This window comes from Eptesicus fuscus, chromosome 23 (genome assembly GCF_027574615.1).
Source record: "Eptesicus fuscus isolate TK198812 chromosome 23, DD_ASM_mEF_20220401, whole genome shotgun sequence".
Taxonomy (NCBI): domain Eukaryota; kingdom Metazoa; phylum Chordata; class Mammalia; order Chiroptera; family Vespertilionidae; genus Eptesicus; species Eptesicus fuscus.
Genome location: NC_072495.1, coordinates 23,906,556 through 23,925,797, shown reverse-complemented (window position 1 = coordinate 23,925,797; position 19,242 = coordinate 23,906,556). Strand labels below are relative to the sequence as shown.

Genomic DNA, 19,242 nt, shown 5'->3' with positions numbered 1-19,242 from the left:
TGGGAAAGGCAGCATGGGAAGATTCTGGGAGAGAGCCTCCTTTGCTGAAACTTGCCCTCTGTCAATCAGTCTTTTACTGCCATGGCATTAAAGTAGTCTTTTGACCAGGGAGCAGAAGTTTGCCATCGGAGTGTGCATGCGAAACTCCTGAGGTGTTTCCTGAATGGCCCACTTTATGGCACCCTGTGTAAAATCCCACGACTGTAGAAGAGTGGTGCAGTAGAAAGACCCTAGATTTGATATTCAGAAGACTTGGGTTTGACTTAGCTCTGCATCCAGGCTGTGTGACCTGAGACAGGTTACTAACCCTCTCTGAAGCTCTGTGGTAACATGAAGATGATGGTGATGCTGATAACTTCCTGCCCACGTCTGAGATGATCTTTGAGGAGTGGGTTGAATGTCTTATGATGCGTGAGGCACTGCACGTTCTGGAGAGCCAACACCGCATGCTCTGAGTGGGCCTGCCGCAAGGGGTGAAGGGAGAATGTTCCCTATGACAGCTGATCACAGGAGGGGGGACGAGGGACTCTGCCTCTCAGCTCCATACGATGACCTTCATCCTCCAGGGTCCCTGTGAACCCTCCATACCCTCCCTCATAGGCTGCGATCCAAACCCAACTTCAGCCATTCTCCCACCAGCCTTTCACCGAGCTGCAGTGGTTTTGCTGACACAACTCATGACCTTCAGTCCATGGTGCTCTCTCAGAATTGGTCCCTACACCTCCCAGGACGCTTCACCAATGGATAGTACTGACCCATAAGGCAGTGTCTTAAACCTTGAGAAGCAGAGGAACATCAAACATACTATTTCCAAACATTTATATTTTGTTTCAATGGCAAAAAAAGTACCATCTATGGATATATTTAAAAGTTGGGAACAAAATGGCCTTCAACTTACTTTTCCTTCAGAATCAATCCAGTTGACATGTACCGATGTTGTTGGTGTCATTTTCCGAAGTTGGATAAGCCCTGAAGTGGAGCCATGGTGTTCCCAGGCCCAGCCGGCCAGCAAACGAGGAGCCTGCAGGGGCCCCGGGTGCAGAGCTGTGCTGTGTGGTGCCAGGCGGATGAGCTGTGTTGATATATAGAAACATTTGTTTACATCACTAGCACAACACGGTGTAGTTTTTTTTTGTTTTTTTTTAAAGCTATCAAAAAAACTGTAGAATATATCCTATTCTCGTGGCCGGAGAGCAACATTTAGTTGGTCCAACAGGCCTGGTCTTTGGTGGCCCTCACCTCATGGGTGGGCAGGCAGGCACTGGGCTGGGGCCTGGCTACATTGCTGAGCTGCTTCTGCTGCCAGATGCAGAAATCAGAGGCAATGCTAGTGGTTTGTTTTATACACACTCCATCAATCAGAAGGGCCTTTGGCCCTGCAGTCCCACAGACCATTCTGCAGGGTTCGTGGGGAACCTGGTCCCTGTGCTTAGAAGTTATTCCTGACACGTCCCCTGTCCCCTCTGTGCAGGCCCCTCCCTTGTCTTCCCAGGGTGCTTAGGGACATGGCATTTTTCTTTGTTTAGTTTTAGTGACAGATAATTTAAAGGCACAACTGTGTTCTGGGGGAAATGATGTTTAATGATGCTGTCCCATTACCCTTAAAACCGGCTTTGGCTCATTCATTCTTTTAGAAAACCCTTTCCCTCCATTATTTGGGGGCAGGTTGGCCTAAAGTTGCTTGCTGGCTTAAGGAGACTGCTCTGTCTGTGCCTCCTCCAGGTCTCCTTACAGAGCGGTGCTGAGGGAAGAGGGACGGGATCTAGGTGGATGTGTGGACCTTCCCAGCCTGGCTCAGCTGCTCATTCTTACAGCTGGAGGAGTACCTCCAATGGCCCCCAGGACTCGAGCACACCTGCCCCTCTGTCCCTGGGCATGTACCAGACAGACACAGATGTACTTCAGGGAAAACAAAGGACATCATTCCTTGAGATGGTGGCCAAGCCAGGGAAGGGCCCTAGTGGGCCCAGGACATCCTTTCCCTGACTTTGCTCACAGCACAGTGGAAAAGTAGAGGCAGTTTCCTGAGCAACTATTACTGCAAGCAGCACTGCTCACCTACTGAGCAGTATTGATTGTAAAAAGGGAGGGGATTGAAGGGTGACAGACTGCCCCCCAGTGAGTGGAATGCTCCCCAGTCCAGCCCATAGAGCAGCTGTCCTGGGCAGCCCCTTTCTGCTGGGTGACTGCAGAATGGGTGAGCTGTAGAGCTAACCCAGCTGAGGTGACAACAGGCTCTGAGCTTCCCTTTGTGCTCTCCACAGGGTTCATGCTCATCGGGAGTGACGTGAAGCTGAACAGCCCCTCCTCTCTCGTCGGCCAGGCCCTCACGGAGGTCCTGCAGCACCCGGAGCGTGCGCGGGACGCCCTGCGAGTGCTGCTGCACTTGGTAAGGGACTGGGGAGCCCTCACCCAGGCTCCCATGGAGCAGAAGCTGTCAGAAATGCACAAGGGGAGGCTGGTTTCCATAGCACCAGGACATATGAGTAGGTGGAGGAGACATTGTCCCCATACGCCTGTGGGTCAAGCTAGTTGGTGCAGGTGGTGGGCATAATGTGTGACGTCACACAGATGGCTACGTAGTCCTCGCCGAGACACTGGGGGAGGGGCAGTTGAGCAGTGACCTGGAGCAGGGGCCTGCACCACAACCATTTCTGGGCCATGTGGCTTTTGGAAAGTGACCTTGGCACCCTGAGCCTCAATTTCCTCATCTGGAAGTGGGGATCAAACTTTAACTTTTCAAGGTTATTTCGAGGATTAGAGGACAGTTGAGTAGCTGGCACACAATAGTGTTCCAGTAGCTGCGAGATGGTATTTTATAGTCAGATGACTCTGGCTTCCCCTAAATTTAGTTGGAAGAAGAATTTAAGCCCGACTTTGACCTTGGCTAGCCCTGATCTTTGCAGGACTTGGGTGAGAGGACAAATGGCGGGCCCATGACATTTTGTACACATTTAAAAGTTACACATAATGCCAAGAAACAGTGATACAAACCTTGTTTCCCCCTTCCACCTTGACAACCTGGAAAGCAGTTTCAAATAATTTAGAATTCTTAACCTCCTTGGAGTTCTGTGCCAGAAAGACCAGCCCAGTCCTAGCCAGGAGCCCACACCACATCCACGCTCTTTCCAAACTTGATGCAAACAGCTGCCCCATGGCCACCTCAGAGGACAGGTGTGTACGAGGGCGGACCCAGGGAAGAGTCCACACGGGCCCTGGGAGTGGGAAGTTTAGAGTCCGGGGACGGGGTTCTAGGTGGGCATGTGGAACCTGAAAACTTCTGATAGCTCTCAGGCCAGACTTAATGTAGCCCACGTTTTGAGGATTGGGGGAGACTTTCTCCACTAATTTTCGCCTGTGCCTGGAAACTGCACAGAGCCCTTAAGTTGCTCAGCACTGGGGCCCTTCTCAGGCCCCTGTCAGCCTGTCACCCTCTTTCTTGCAGCAGCCCCCCGACTGCTTTTCTTAAATAACTGAACTGCCCTCTCACGTTTGGTTTGCTTCTCTGAGGCCAAGATGTGAAGCAAGAGCCAGGCCTCTCAGCGGCTCCCCATTTGGCCTTGAGGCTCCTCAGGCACATTGAAGGGTTTTCATTATTGGCTTCATCTGGTTTGACTGCAGAGGCCCTGGGTCACGTTCACCAGCCCTTACATTCTTCTAATCACTCTGGGTGCCCCTTGACCCCGTGTGCAGTGTCTTCAAGGCCCCTCCGGCCTGAGGGACAGCCAGCTGGCTAGTATCCCTCTTGCCCAGGAGCACTCATTTCTTGCTGCCTGTGATGTCAGCCCACAGCAACAGGATTTTACTGTAAGAAAAGTGTCAGGTGACATCTTGGAATGACTCTTCTGTCCCTACAGTGCTGGCACACGTGCCCCAGGGCAACAGCATCTCAGGATGGACTGAAGTTCTCTATAAAGAGAACTGCCCGGGGAAGGTCTAAGGCTGTGGGGAGTGCTAGCGAGTGCTCATGGGGAGAGTTAACATCGTAGTTACTTGATGTGTTCAGTCCACGTGTCCCAGGCACCGGGTTAGACCCTGGAAGTGGGGAGGGCCACTTGATCATGGAGGAGGTACAGGTCCCGGAGGCAAGTGCTGAGGGGTGAAGGATGAGTTGGAAAGGTATTGCCAGCCAGGGCTCTGGGATGGGCACTGTTTGGTGTATGGGGCACTGAGTAGGGGGTCTTGAAGGTCTGAAGTTTATTCTAATGATGGGTAGCCATGTATGGTTTGGGCAGGTCCTGACCTCAGACTGGCTTTCAGACAAATCACTTTAGTGTCTGTGGAGGAGAGCCTGGGCAGGAGGAGGTGGGTTAGAGGAGGGGCAGAATTCTTCAGTGATGCACCAGCCCTTCCTGGCTCTGATTATAACATCCCTCCCCTCTGCAGCCTCCCTTTCAAGAAGCCGGGCCGTTGCTGCAGTGTCATGGTCCTCAGGACCTTGGTGCCCTGCACTGGCTTCATAGATGGGGCTTTGTATTCCCCAAAGCCACTCAGAAAAACCAGGGCTGGCCCCTGAGCAGAGCAGCGCCTCACTCTCCCTTTCTTCTTCCCCTTCCAGGTGGAGAAGTCCCTGCAGCGCATTCAGAACGGGCAGCGCAATGCCATGTACACATCCCAGCAGAGTGTGGAGAACAAAGTGGGTGGCATCCCCGGCTGGCAGGCCCTCCTCACCGCCGTGGGCTTCCGGTTGGACCCCCCAGCCAGTGGCCTGCCAGCAGCTGTGTTCTTCCCAACCTCCGACCCAGGCGACCGGCTGCAGCAGTGCAGCAGTACCATCCAGTCCCTGCTGGGTGAGCCTGGGCAGGGCGGGTCCGGAGGGGCTGGCTGACTGCTTGGGCAGAGGGGTCGGTGGCCGTGGCCTCTGCACTCACCAGGATGCTGGATCTCATAGCTGGGAAGGGGAGTGTCTTGAGAAATGTCCCAGTCCCAGACACAGACTTCTGATTTAGAGGAAACTAGTGCTCTTGACTTGATCTTTCGATTCGCAATGGCAAGGCATTCTTTGCCCATAGGGTACTGCCCTGGCTCTACCTCTTCCTGGGTGACATGAGGTAATGCTGGGTGAACAGCAGCCCCTATTAATATTTAATCAGCAGCTTCGGATATGAGAGCCGTGCAGCCTCCCCAGGTGAAGTGGGGTGCAGAAGTTCAGGGCTGTCCTTGGTGCATCACTCAGACGGGTGATGCTGCCTGAGTGGTTGAGACAGGGTTCTGGAAGTGTGACCCTGCACCTGGAGGACTGCAGCAGGTCAGGACTGGTGCTTGCCCGCAACCTGCCTTTTTTGGAGACGGTTCTCTGCTGTCAGACATGGATGTACAGGGCTGGCTGTTCTGAAGGCCACCAAAGCGAGCATTTGGGGCTTTCCTCTGGGAAGGCAGCAGGACTGTGGGTTCAGAGGTCCCTCTGGATAACACCCATCTCCCTCTTCTTGGTTTAGGTCTTCCCAACCCTGCCCTCCAAGCCCTCTGCAAGCTCATCACTGCCTCGGAGACGGGCGAGCAGCTCATCAGCCGGGTGAGTCGAGCTAGGACGGCTGAGCCCAGGCTTGAGGGCGCCATGCCAAGTTAGAAAGAGGGTGACTTGGCCCTGAATAGGAATCTGCAAGTAAAGTAGTCTACTTGTTTTTTTCAGCCTTTGTGATTAGAAGGAAAAGGCAAAAGCTGGGAGTAAGAGAATAGCCCTCCAGCATGTGCTAGACACAGAGGGGTGCTGCATCCCAAGAGCTTAAGGCCCTTCAGAGGACACTCAAGGGGCTGCTGTCACCTGTAATCTCAGGGCATTTTCTGAACTCTCCATTCAGTGGTCTCCTGCACCTTGTCATCCCACCCGTTTTTCCTGCTAACTGACAAGTGTTAAACAGCCACCTTCCCTAAGCCAGCAGGTGTGGGGCCAGCCTGGCTACAGGTGTTCCAGTACTTACTCTCAGATCAAAGTATGAACTCCACTTGAAACAAAATAGCCACTAAGGCACAGCAGTAATCCCAAACAGCTCTATTTCAAGGTACCACTTAGCAGGTTTTTAAAAATGGGCTTTCTGTTAAGGCAGTGTAGATCCTAATTCAGGTACCTGGGGGATTCTGACTCTCAGAGCCTCTAATCTTCCTACTGGCTAGAAGGTCTGGCACAAGCCCCAGGGTGATAGCCATGGGTACGAGGGCTTCTGGAGGGAGCAGCAACCCTGAAGAGCACGGAACTGAGTGTAGTAATTTGAAAAAATAATATGCATTATTACATATTTATCAGCAGATATCATTTTAAGCAGAAATATTTCTACATGGAAATCAAGCTCCTCCAGTTAGAATTAACCTTTGAAAATCTGAGTGGTGCCTGGAGCCTCCACATATGTGGGGTTGTTTCCAGCCTGGATTTGAACATAGCTCAGTGATCTGGCTCCTTCATTAAATTCCTACTCATTTCGTAATAAGTGTGTTACATCTGCTTTTAAATAGAATCAGGACAACACTTCTGGAATGTTGCATATTAAAATGAATCCAGGTGGGCCAGAAACCCGTGCTCTACAAAAAAAAAAGTTGAGTCTAGTTGCTTAATTTCTTGCTTTTGGTGGCAGCACAGGGACTTTCCTGATATCCTTCTGCCTGGCCCCAGGAATTGTCCTGGGCTGCCCACTGTGGCCGGTGGACATTTCCTGAGTCACTATGGACTTCGGTTTACAGAGTGGCCTATTCATACCCACTGTGCCCCTTCCCCACTTGAGTCTGACCTGCCCTGCTCCTCTCCTGGCAAGGAAGGGCAGGACCTGGTTGACCCTGAGCCCCTTGACCCCGAGTGCTTCTGGTCTGGGTGTGGCTGTTCATTTCCTGTGTGTCCCTGCTGACTCTTGCTCCTCTCCCCTCCCGGTCAGAGCCTCAGGCCTGGTATCGCGCTTCCTAAAGCAGTGGTCAGCTCGTGTTGCATAACAACCTGTGCTTGAGTCTAAACTGTCTTCTTTCTCTCTCTTTCTTTCTTTTTCTTATATCTGCTGGCCGAAGGCTGTTAAAAATATGGTTGGAATGGTGAGTACTACTTTAAGTAGCAACTGTTGTCAGGTGAGCCCCTCAACCCACCCACCCACCCCCGAGGTCCCCTTGGCATGCTCTGAGCACACGTGCTGTGCTCTCTCGGAGTCGCATGCACATGCCAACACTCGCTCGGGCTGGGATGACTAGCGCCGCTCGCTCAGGCAGTCCATCCCCTTCCTCTGCTCTGGCTCCCCCTTTCCTGCTCCACCCTCTTGTGTTCTTGATTTGACCTTTCAGTTCCATCAGAGCAGCAGTGGCAGAAGCAACTGAGTAGTGTTTATAGATTAGGGAAATCTGAAACATCACAGCACTTCAGCGGGTTGAGTGCTGAGGCTCCAGAGCAGGGATGGGGAACGTCCGGCCCACGGGCCATATAAGGCCCAAGAAATCATTTGGTCTGGCCCTGCCAAGTTATTAGGGATGAGTTAATGAAATAGTTGACCAAATAGACTAGGCTAATTTTTCAGTTAATAATTTTGTATGGCCCACAAATGTTATAAATATCCAAATGGCCCTTGGCAGAAAAAGGTTCCCCACCCCTGCCCTAGAATGTTACCTTGGATTCCTCTTCACCATTTACCTCAAGATCATGAAGATGGTTTTAATTAAATAGACGGAAAGAGAGGGAGATGACCAGACCTATAACCCCAAGCCCCTCCCCTGTGCTCAGTGGCCCCGCAGCGAGTGTGCTCCAGGGAAGACGTGAGGCTGGAAGCAGAAACCCTGACTGTGGGCCGGCCCTAACCTTTAACAACCACTGCCCCTTGAGTTTCCCAGAGAGGACAACAGGCGTGAAGACACTAGAAAGAGTATTTCAGATGCCATACAAATATAAGCTCACTAGTGATGACAACAACAGGTGAGATAAGAATAACTTAGGGACAAATCCTAGGTGGGCCAGAGGGGAAGGAGCTCACGTGTTCCCCCTTACTCAGCTCCACCAGGTGCTGGTCCAGCTGCAGGCCTGCGAGAAGGAGCAGGACTTTGCTCTGGCTCCCATTCAAGTCTCCATCAGTGTCCAGCTGTGGCGGCTCCCGGGATGTCACGAATTCCTGGCGGCTCTAGGTAGGAAAGACTTATTAATTCGTTTCTTTAGTTCTGTTTTTGAAAAATCAAGTTTTGGGTAAAGTTGGTAGACTCTCAGGGGTTTTCTATCTCCTTAGATGTCTTATTACTCAAATAGTTACCTCAGAGGTTCTAGTGGTTTAGTACAATTCCGAAATAGCTCCCCAGCTTTGTCCCATTTCCCTTAGGACTTTGTCTCTCATTTGTGGTCATCATTTGAATATGAATCCGTAGATTCCGTACTGTTGGGAGTCAGGCTGTGATTAAAAGTTAAATAGTAATAAAACAATTATTTTAATACTAGAAACTGGCAGAAATAAAATACTATTGAAACCACCTTAGATTTTTACTGTGGGGACCTAGAACTCCATGTACAGGATCCTTGTTCAATCCATGATGCTCACTTTTCCTTTCTCAACACTGTAACTCGACTGAGGCAGCTCCTGGCATAACTCCCCTGGCTCCACTTAAGTGTCTGTGTGACTTGCTTGGGAGCCATTCACACCATAACTTTTTTTCGAATACCTGTCATGTGCCAGCCAGTGTCCTAGGCACTGGGGATGCAGCAGTGAGCAAAGGACAAAAGGCCCTGCCCTCTTAGAGAGACAGTAACTACCTAATGTAAGGGAGGCACCTTACTATAGAAGGTGAGGCACACTGTGATAGAAACGGGGGGCCGAGACGACATGGGATGGCTTTGGTTTTAACCTGAGAATGGGGAGTCTTTAGAGGATGACACAGCCTGAATTCACTGTTATAGGGACCAGACAGCAATTCCTTAAAGAAGAATTTTCTTCTGGTTGTAAGGCCCAGATATTCAGTATTGAGCCATTTTTTTCTAACCCGTTTTGTAGATGACCTTTCCCAGCCAACCTCAACTTAAGGCTGGCTCCATTTGTCTTTGAAGGTACCAAGGGAAACCCACAAAGCCCCCACCGCACACATCCCCTGTGAATAGGCACTTTGATGTCCTTTATGATTTGTATTTCCTTAAAGCAGTCTTCTTGGTGTAAACATAGTAAATTTTTATCTAAATAAAAGTGGTCGGTAGCAAATGGAGCAAGAGTGAGAAAGGCCAGGTCTATACTCAGGACACATCTCTTTTCACTTCCATGACAGGCTGTAGGCTAGTCTTGGGGCAGTAACACAGGTGAGGAAGGAGATGAAGCCAAGACCTTTCTTTATAAAGGAAGGGCACAGGGCCTGAGCCTCCCTTGGGTGTAGGTGTGGTGGAGCCAGACCTTACCTGTGAACTGGATGTTTCGATGCCCTTTGTCAGGTGTGTCACTGGCTCTCTGGTGCTGGGATTGTGGGTGATTTTCCTTGATGTTTCTCTACTTCTCTGTACTTTCCAAATCCCAATAATACTCAAGGCTCATACTTATAATTTCCAGATCCTGTGGACTGAGGTTGAGTAGGGCTGCGTGGCAGCGAGGAGTCTCTGCAGGCAGGGCATCTAGAGATGTGGCTCCCTCACTCTGAGGGCTCCAAGGCTCTGAAAGATACCCTCTTTCTAGTCTTCAATATGAAACACATGCCATCAAAATCCATCACAGGGCTGTTAGTTATTTAGAGGACTGAGTTCTATTAGAATCATTTTGGTAAAAGTAGAGGTTTCTAACTAAAATATTACATTTATATTAATTTGTCTTTAAATGCTGAGACTTTCCTGTTGCTTTCAGGGGTTGTTTATGATTCATGGACGAAAATGTCCCATAGCAACCAGAATGCTAAGTGGCTCTTTGAATAAACCTAATTCCCAAAGTAAAGACAGTGTTACCCCAATATCAGAATCCTTGAGTAAGAACAGACACAAATTTCTCCTTTAGTAAACACTCTCCGCCATGAAAGGCACAGCATGCTGACGTGGCGGCATTGTAGATTACAGATTTCTATCACTGGAACGGTGAGAGCAAAGGAGGGAAAGGGCCTGGTTTCACAGGTGCCTGCGTCCGGGCCTTCACCACCAAGCGTTGGCGTGGTTAGCGGAGCTCAGTGACTGCTGAGGAGGCTGAGTGAAGATTCTCCATGCTGAAGGCTCTGCAGGCCCTAAATTCTTGCTTAGCGATGCCTTTCTGTGGACACAGCCCTTCATCACAGCATGTTGGGCTTCTTCCTCCCGAGTTCTTCCTGGGGCGATGCACTGGGTGCCTCTGCAGCGTCTCTTACTTAAGAAGTTGGAGTGCTGTGGCAACAGCTCAGCCAACCTCTTGCTCAGGAGGCTCATGCTCTTTGTTGTGCCCCAAGTCAGATCCTTAGATTCGGGGAGCAGCCCCTTTTGGGCTTTGGCAGAGTGGAGTCCCTGCAGGGTGGTTCAGCCGAGAGAGCAGGTTCAGATTCTCCACCATCACAGCTCACTCCAAAGCTCTCAGCAGCAGACACTGACCACGTATGAAGATATCGTCCTTGCCACTGAGAAGCTTCCACCTTCCCACGCACCAGTTCTGCATACCAGACTCAATGCCAAAGAGAGTGGCCAGTTTTTGTCCTGGACTGACTCCTTTAAGTGGACTGTTCTACAAAAGAATGGAGAAAACAAAGGTTAATGAGCCTTACTAATTCCAACCCTCAGCTCTCAAGAAGTCAGTTCAGGCAGGAAAGCGGCCAATGCTCTATGAAGGGACTCGGGAGTCCCAGGCAGGGTGCCTGTGGAGGGGTCTGAGGGGGTTCCCATGACACTGTACAGCTCTCATCCTTTTCAGGATATGGACTCTTCCCTAAGGAAGCAGATGTTTATACTCTTTGTTCCTCTAGGTTTTGATCTCTGTGAAGTTGGTCAAGAGGAAGTAATCCTGAAAACTGGGAAACAAGCCAGTCGAAGAACCATGCACTTTGCACTCCAGTCCCTGCTCGCCCTTTTCGGTAAGAGCTCTGCCCAGCGCCCCTGGGGTCAGACACCAGCACATCTAGCAACATTTTAGGAAGGGGAAAGAAATGTGAAGAATCATGTATGTGTTAGGGTCTGTTCAAGAGCAGTAAAGCAACTCCCTGCTCTTATGGAACTTGCAATTAAAATACATGTAGTACATTAGATGAGGTGCTGACAAGTGCTATGAAGAAAACAAGCGGAGTATACTGGACTACAAAGTGAAACAGAGGCCGTAGAGCAGACAGAATAGGGAGGAGTGTGCCAAGCTGGCTACAAAGTGAAGACGAAATGCTGGCTCGGAAGGTAGCCATGGTTTGAAGGCAGAACCAACAGGATCTACTGAAGAATGTATGTCAGATAGAGACATCAAAGGTGATACCCTGTTTTTTTTGGAACAACTACCAGAAGGGAATACCTTTTGCTGAAACCTTGAAAGTAGCAGGAAAAATGAGTTTGCGTTTCATCTTGGACGTACTCTGTTTTGTTTTTAATCCTCACCTAAGGATATGTTTTTTATTGATTGGAGAGAGAGAGAAAGAAACATCAATTGGTTGCCTCCCATATGCGCACCAACCCAGGATTGAACCTGCAACCTTTTGGTGTACAAAACGACGCTCCAACCAACTGAGCCACCAGGCTAGAGCGGACATACTCAGTTTTGAAGTATCCATTAGACACATACATAGGCAGCTCTCGAGTTTAGAGTTCAGGGAGAGGCTATGGTGAAGATGCATGTGTGCATACAGGTCCGAAGGAAGTGGACTGTGAGCATGCCAGGGTTCAAAGGTCACAAAGATGAGGAGAGGCCTGGGAAGGAGTCATCAAAGAAGGCAGGGTGCCATCGACTGCAGAACTGAGGAGTGAACACTGATGTGGTAGCATGGATGTTATTGGTGACCTTTACGAGAACTGGGAGGACAAAAGCCTGAGTGGACTTGGTTAAGAGAAAGTGGAGGAGAGGCAGTGCGGAGAGTGACTCCTGACGAGGCTGCTGGAATGTGCAGCGATAGGGCCAGAGCTGGAGGGATGGGGGGTTGGTTCTAGGACAGGGGGCATCATAGATTGCCTACCGGCTGCGTGCGGTCAGAGCAGGAGGCAGACGTGGGGGTCCCAGGAGATAGGGAGCAGAGTGGAGAGTGCATGGTGGCGGGGTCTCCTAGGGTGTTTCCCTGTGTAAGATGTCCTTTTCCCAACAGGACTGTGTTTTTCAGAATTACAAGATGAATTCAAGTAGCATTTGTATAATTCTTTACTAGCTCCTATGCATATAAAGATGCTTGTGGTTCTGAAAGAAAAAATCAATATAGAATCAAAAAGCCATATAGAATCCTAACTGCCCTCTGGGTACATACGTTTTGTCTTAGATTCTACTGAGCTGCCCAAGCGCCTCAGCCTAGACAGCTCGTCTTCCCTGGAGTCCCTGGCCTCGGCCCAGTCTGTCTCCAATGCCCTGCCCTTGGGCTACCAGCACCCTCCCTTCTCTCCCACCGGTGCAGAGAGCATCGCTTCGGACGCCATCTCTGTGTACAGTCTGAGCTCTATCGCCTCCTCAATGAGCTTTGTCTCTAAGCCCGAGGGTGGGTCAGAAGGTGGAGGTCCCCGAGGACGGCAGGACTATGACAGGTCCAAGAATGCTTACCCACAGCGATCCACCCTGCCTCGGAGCCAGCTATCCCCCCAGACCCGCCCTACAGGCAGCAAAGATGAAGAAGAATATGAAGGGTTTTCCATCATTAGCACTGAGCCTTTGGCAGCTTACCAAGAAAACAGAAAGACACGCTTCTCACCAGATTACAAACAGTCCCGAGTAGGGACAACTGGAGGTGTGAAAGTTTCTATAAGCTCCAAGGGGAGCATAAGTACTCCAAATTCTCCAGTTAAAATGACTCTGATTCCCAGCCCAAACTCACCCTTCCAAAAGGTTGGAAAACTAGCAAGTTCAGATACAGGAGAATCAGATCAGTCTAGCACAGAAACAGATAGCACTGTGAAATCCCAAGAAGAAAGCAACCCAAAGCTGGATCCACAAGAGTTGGCCCAGAAAATTCTAGAGGAGACACAAAGTCATCTTATTGCAGTGGAACGTCTTCAAAGGGGTGGCAGTCAGACCAGCAAGAATAATAACCCAGAAGATGGCATTTCCATGCCAAATAATGCTGCCGTCTTCAGAGCATCAGAAACAAGTGCGTTCAGCAGGCCTACCCTCTCCCATCAGAAGAGTCAGCCATCACCAATTACTGTTAAACCAAAGCCCCCAGCCAGAAGCTCATCCCTGCCCAAGGTGAGTTCAGGATATAGCAGCCCCACCACCTTGGAGGTGTCCATCAAAGACAGCCCGAGCCAGCATAGTGGCCGCCCATCACCCGGCTCTGATTCCCAGACTTCCCTGACTGACCAGCCTCTCTTTAAACTGAAGTATCCCAGCTCTCCTTACAGTGCCCACATTTCCAAATCACCAAGGAACATGTCCCCAAGCTCAGGCCACCACTCTCCTGCTGGTAGTGCACCGTCCCCAGCTCTCTCCTATTCCTCAGCTGGTTCCGCTCGCTCGAGTCCAGCTGATGCCCCCGACATTGACAAACTGAAAATGGCAGCCATTGATGAAAAGGTGCAGGCTGTGCACAACCTGAAGATGTTCTGGCAGAGCACACCCCAGCATTCCACAGGACCCATGAAAATATTCCGGGGGACCCCTGGAACGATGACTTCCAAAAGAGATGTCCTCAGTCTGTTAAATCTGTCACCTCGGCACAACAAGAAGGAGGAAGGCGTAGACAAGCTTGAACTCAAGGAGCTGTCTTTGCAACAACACAGAGAAACACCACAAAAAGCCCCTCCCAACGGACACTGGCGCAGCGAGACCACCACGTTGAGCACGCTGCCACCACCCGCCGGCCCTCCTGCTGCAGCCCCCACACGCCCTTTGAGACTTCCTTCCGGCAATGGCTACAAGTTTCTGTCCCCAGGAAGATTTTTTCCTTCCTCTAAATGCTAAAGCATCTTTGTGCCCAGGGACTCAGTGCAGCAGCCTGCAGAGGACCTGTCGTTCGCTTGGCCTACTCCTTGTCTGAGTGCAGTCACCCCCCAAAGCCACCAGCTCTCACAAAGGGTGCACTCCAGGCAAGGGCACCACCACGCCCGGACATCACCACCACACCCACACAGATGGTGGCTTCCCTGGGCCAGATTCACCAAAAGCCAGGACTTCTGTGGGATTGGTACAGGAGGCTCATGGAATTTTCTACACACTTCACCAAATGTTTACCTTTGAACTCTCTGCTTCTCATCTTTGATGTGATTCTTCAACAGGTTTTTTGTATTAAAAATGGCCAGGGTTCTGGGGTGGGGAGAGGAAAGGGAGCACATATTTTGCTAAGAGGTATATATGCAGTACCTTTTATACACAGAAATACAAATACAAATAGAGCTTTTTTAAGGCTTTCAGGTGCTGGCTGGGGGTGGGATATATAAAATCTCTCTAACTTGAATTCTACATGAAAATGTTATATTAGCCAAAAACAGAATAATGGTTTAAAAAATGCCAATGATTTTAAATTAAATTGTAGCAGTTTTGGTCTCATGATATTGTAACATCACAGTAACAATGCAATAATTCACATCAAAACAGCGCTTCCATCCTGAACTTGGTTTTGTTGAGCTCTACAAATATCCTTGGGGCCCACTGTCAACCAAACTTGAATTTTCTTAAAAAATTTATATAACTCTTATCCAGGCATTTCAGAACTATGCAATTGCGATTTAAAATGCAACTTTGTGCTTTTAAAACATTACTGACTTTTTTGTATGTGGATAAACAACTTGGTTTTATTATCAATAGTACTTTGCATTTATAGCTATTATTTTTAAAAGCTCAGAAAGTTTTTTAAAATGTCAAATTTTGAATAGTCATCAATAAGTAATTATCAAGCTTTGGGGTGGAAAGACTGAAATTATTCAGTTTCCTTATAAGTAAAAAAAAAAAATAAAAAAAAAAAAAAATCCTCTGGCTAACTAGATTTAACCAGAATCTAGCCTTCCAGCTCCTATTCCCTTTATTAGCTGCTTAATTTTATTATCTTTTCCCATCTCCAGGCCTCTAAAACCACTTCTAACTCTGTGGCCAGGTTCCCACAATCCCAGCATCCCATGTCTGTGAGCCACACAGGGACCCTCATTTTAGCTGTGACCGGGGGCCCCCTGCTCCTATGTCTGAAGGACAAGCCCCCTCCGCTCCCACAGAAGGCTTAAATGTCCATAGCCTGAGAAGCAGGGCCTTCGGTGAGATTTACATCCAAATACTGCTGAATAGGGAAACGTACATCCCTGAAGGTGTTGCCAAGCTGGGAAGAGACAAAAATAAGAGTCTAGAGAGAGGTGACATTTTAACATATCCGAATAAAGAAATGAAATGCTGGAAGTCCTCTCGGGACTAAGTTTAATTGGAGAGTTTAAAGAAGCCTCTCTTAGGTAATTCTAAAACGAAAAGCCTACCATCCTCACTGTGAGGATATACTGTATCACACAAAGGTGAGCTTCGCCCGGGCACCAACAGCACAGGGAGGGAGTGGACATGAGGGGCCTGGCAGAGGACAGGAACATCAAGACCCACAGGGAGAGTTTTTAACCTTGGGTGGGATCTCACTTTATAAACATACACTGACAACTTGCCCTGTTCCTCAGTATACTCTGAAAAGAGGAATGGATAATATTTATTCAATTTGTGTTAATTCTTCTCTATGTCATAGAGGTTTTTGGATTTAACCCAACAGCCATGTCCACAAAGCACACAATAAGGCTGTCCCAGTCTAACCCTGATCTAATACTGGAAGAGAAACAACTTTATAAAGAAGCAAGCAATTATAAGGTTATCTTTATGTCAGTAGGAAAAAAAGTAAGTGGTAATAAAAGTACTAGTGTAGCAAATGAAAGCCAAGTTTATAGCACTGTGCATTAGATAATAAAATCAGGTTCTCAATTATGAAAACTAAACCTCAAAGTAAATTTCTGAATCTATATGTAGATAGTCGGGCTGTTCCTTTCTTAGCAAATCTCAGCCTCTTTCCCAAGTGCCAAGGATCCCTGGACAAAAGGCCTGGGGTCTGTGCTCTGTCCATGAGGACAAGGCTGCTGCCCCATTTGCCCACCTCTAGCTCATGCCCTCCACCACACCACACTGCTTCCCGTGGTTAGCAAGCCAGCTAGGAGAATTCGTGGACCCTAACTTGGTTTCAGTCCTACGTACATTGTTGTTACAGGTTTCATGTTGAAAAGCCAAATGGTATATGTGGTTTTTGTTGTTGTTCTAGATATAAGCTACAATGAGGGAAAGCTGAGATGATGAAATAATAATAGGACCAAACAAAAAATCACGGTAGAGTCGTTGCTTCTTTATGTTTACTGTCACTCTTGGTGTTTTCTACAGGAATAAAATGGATGTAAAATCAGAGTGAATTTTTCAGGCTACACTGAAAAAAAAAGTATGCACTTAAAAAGTGTGAGATTGGGTAATTCACAGATTTCTTTGTACAGATCAAGAGTTGGCAAACTACAACCCACAGGCTAAATCTGGTCAGAGGTCTGTTTTTTTGTGTTTTTTTTTTTTTACAGCCATGAGCTAGGAATGGATTTTACATTTTTAAATAGTTATCTAAATACCCACATAATATTCTTGATTTTTTTCCTCTTGGCCCACAAAGCCTAAAATATCTAAATACCTGGCCTTTTAAGAAAGTTTGCTGACTCCTGGTATAGATAACAGAAAACACAATTAGAATAATGTGTTGTTTCTACAATCAAGGGGAATTGTCAGATTATAGACAAAATCGATTGGCGTTCATGAGAACTCTTGAGTCACATGGACAGAAGCGAATGACTGCTCCATACATAGTCTTTGGCTTTTTGCTCCACTTTGGAAGGAGTCCATGGATGTGGGTAAAATTTACAAAAATTACTTTTTCTTCTCCATATTCAAATCCCATTGGATACAATTAGATTTCAGCTCAGGAAACTGGAATGCCCTGCCCCTACTGTACTCATCAGATGCAAATACACTGAACACAAGCAATAAAATCTCCCTTTCCTAGAAACCTTGGTATGACCACAAAGCAAGGTAGTAGTAGAGTCTACCTTAATTCTCACCAGTGAACTACTCAACTACTTTGCCTTTTAACTAAGTCAAAATACCAAGACACAATTAGCTACTAAAATTTACATTAGTGTGTAGTAAAATGAAAAAATTCTCACCTCCATCCATTTGGAAAAAAATCATGGTTCACACTGATACTTGCTGGGTCTCAGCAGGAGACCAGGTGCTGCACACACTGTCCCTATCCTGACCCTGTCCCAGTGACTCTCAGTAGGTGATCATGGTAGCAAGTCTCAGTATGGTGCCTGCCTGTCCCGCCACCTCCCACCACAAGGGGAACTGTCACTTTGTTAGTTTCACTTCAGGCTGGAAAAAATATCACCCAATAATCTGGTTTGTTTTTAGTAAGTAGGCAGAAAGTGAAAATTGTATAATATTTCATCACATATTTTGTTGTTTTATCTAAAATGATTGTACTTGTGGTTTGTGAACTGGGCCCTTGTTTGTGCCAGATCCTTCAAAGATATTCCATGTAAGGACACATGTGGTCGCCTCTCCCCTCCTCAGACCCCTTCCCCACTTGGCACTCACACCCGTTGTATGCAGAGTTAGCCATCTTTGGCCTATGTGGACATTTTTGTAAATTACAGTTTCCAGATGGCATTAAACTTTTTATATTATGAAATTTATCATGTAAAAAGAACTTCATATTTTTATTGAGATTGCTAGGCACTTGGCCTTCTTTTGTGATTTCAGTGTCTATTAAAGCATGAGTTCCCTCGGTTTCAAGTCCTGTATCTGAATCACTTTCTATACACATTCCACACTTTCTAAGTGTCTTTGTAGTGCACAGAGTGGTCATGTGTCAATAAGCATGTATCTCTGTCTAGAGGTTTATCTTTGTAAATACGCTGGACCCTCCTCACATTGGCCAGGAAGAGAGTGGACAGCAGGCCAATCTGCATGCAGGCTTCTCTAGCCCCAAGGCACTAGGTATCTGTTAGTGGGTGGCTATTTAGATGTTAAATGCTTCTGATCTTCTGTGATCATAGTTGGAGGACCAGAAAATTCTAGTTATATTAAGTGTTTAGACAAAACAAATCAGAGTTCATTACAACCAGATCCCTATATCGAAAGAAACTTCCAAGGAAAGTATTTCAGAAAGAATGAAAACATCCCTACATGTGAAAGTCTGAGAAGCATGAAGGACTAGTGAACAAAAAACTAGGTAAATGTGAATAAATCAAAACAAATATTGACTGTATAAACAGAGTACTGACTTATTTGGGTAACAATAAAAAATTAAAATACTAGATGATAACATGTAAAACAAGGAAGTTAAAGTATTACAGGTTGTTTGGGATGAGTAGGATACTTTTTAGAGTAAATTAAATAAATGTACATAATCACCCACAAAAATAGAAATAGATGGCTGTACTTCCAAACTAGCTGGGGGATGAAAAATGAGTGAAGTTTTTAAAACTTGATTGATCTAAAGAAATAGAAAAAAGGAGGGAACAGCAACAAAAACTATTTTAAAAGCAAGACAAATACAAAATAAGATGTAAGAAAAATGACCAATAATCATTATAAATTTCAGTAAAATAAATAATTAAAAAGGAGATCGACAAGCAATAGCAATACGCCACATGCTCCTTAAGAAACTATATACTATTTGGAAAAAAACACACACCAAAGCATATGGCCCTAAAAGGTTGACAATAAAAGGATCAGCAAAATAGATATTAAAGTAAAAGTCACCAATAAAAAACAGAAGACTCATATTCTAATGTTTAAATAATGGCAGAAAGGCAAAATTCTAAATTGATATGCAGATAACCATATAGTTTCAAAATTCATAAAGTAAAAATTGGCAGAACTACAAGTTTGGAAAACTACACTATCGTACTTTGAGATTCTACCCTCTACTCTCAATTATTGATAGAGGAAACAGAAAGTTAGAAAGCATATAGTAGGTTTATACAAATTCAGCAAACAGGCTTATGAGATGGAAAGAGCCTGGTCTCTGATAGTGAATCCATACTCTTCACAAGCACACATGGAATCCTCCTATATAATAAAAGCCTAATATGCAAATTGTCCCCTCAGGTGGTTTTTCGACCAGGAGTTAGGGAGACTGGGAGTTCAACCGCTCAGCTCGTTATGATGTGCACTGACCACGAGGGGGTGGCACGGAACGTGG

At 47.2% G+C, this 19,242-nt stretch overlaps 1 protein-coding gene and 1 long non-coding RNA gene across 4 annotated transcripts in view; one reads left to right on the top strand and one right to left on the bottom strand.

Annotated features, from left to right (window-relative positions):
• Positions 1-17,822, top strand: part of TTC28 (tetratricopeptide repeat domain 28) — a 392,003-nt gene extending 374,181 nt beyond the window's left edge. Inside the window, exons 17-23 of one of the 2 annotated variants that reach the window (XM_008142485.3) lie at positions 2,265-2,389; positions 4,559-4,790; positions 5,439-5,515; positions 6,991-7,014; positions 7,956-8,085; positions 10,840-10,947; positions 12,319-17,822. In XM_008142485.3, the coding sequence (XP_008140707.2) occupies positions 2,265-2,389; positions 4,559-4,790; positions 5,439-5,515; positions 6,991-7,014; positions 7,956-8,085; positions 10,840-10,947; positions 12,319-13,949 (2,327 nt within the window). In that variant the 3' untranslated portion in view covers positions 13,950-17,822. The remainder of the gene's footprint in view (positions 1-2,264; positions 2,390-4,558; positions 4,791-5,438; positions 5,516-6,990; positions 7,015-7,955; positions 8,086-10,839; positions 10,948-12,318) is intronic. The other variant, XM_028146798.2, reaches the window with a different exon arrangement.
• The window catches only part of LOC114231877 (uncharacterized), a 47,131-nt gene that overhangs the window by 9,971 nt on the left and 17,918 nt on the right, over positions 1-19,242 (bottom strand). The window contains exons 2-5 of one of the 2 annotated variants that reach the window (XR_003617873.2): positions 9,332-10,601; positions 8,208-8,342; positions 7,938-8,081; positions 899-1,072 (exon numbers count right to left, since the gene is read on the bottom strand). This is a non-coding gene — a long non-coding RNA (uncharacterized LOC114231877). The remainder of the gene's footprint in view (positions 1-898; positions 1,073-7,937; positions 8,082-8,207; positions 8,343-9,331; positions 10,602-19,242) is intronic. The other variant, XR_008555251.1, reaches the window with a different exon arrangement.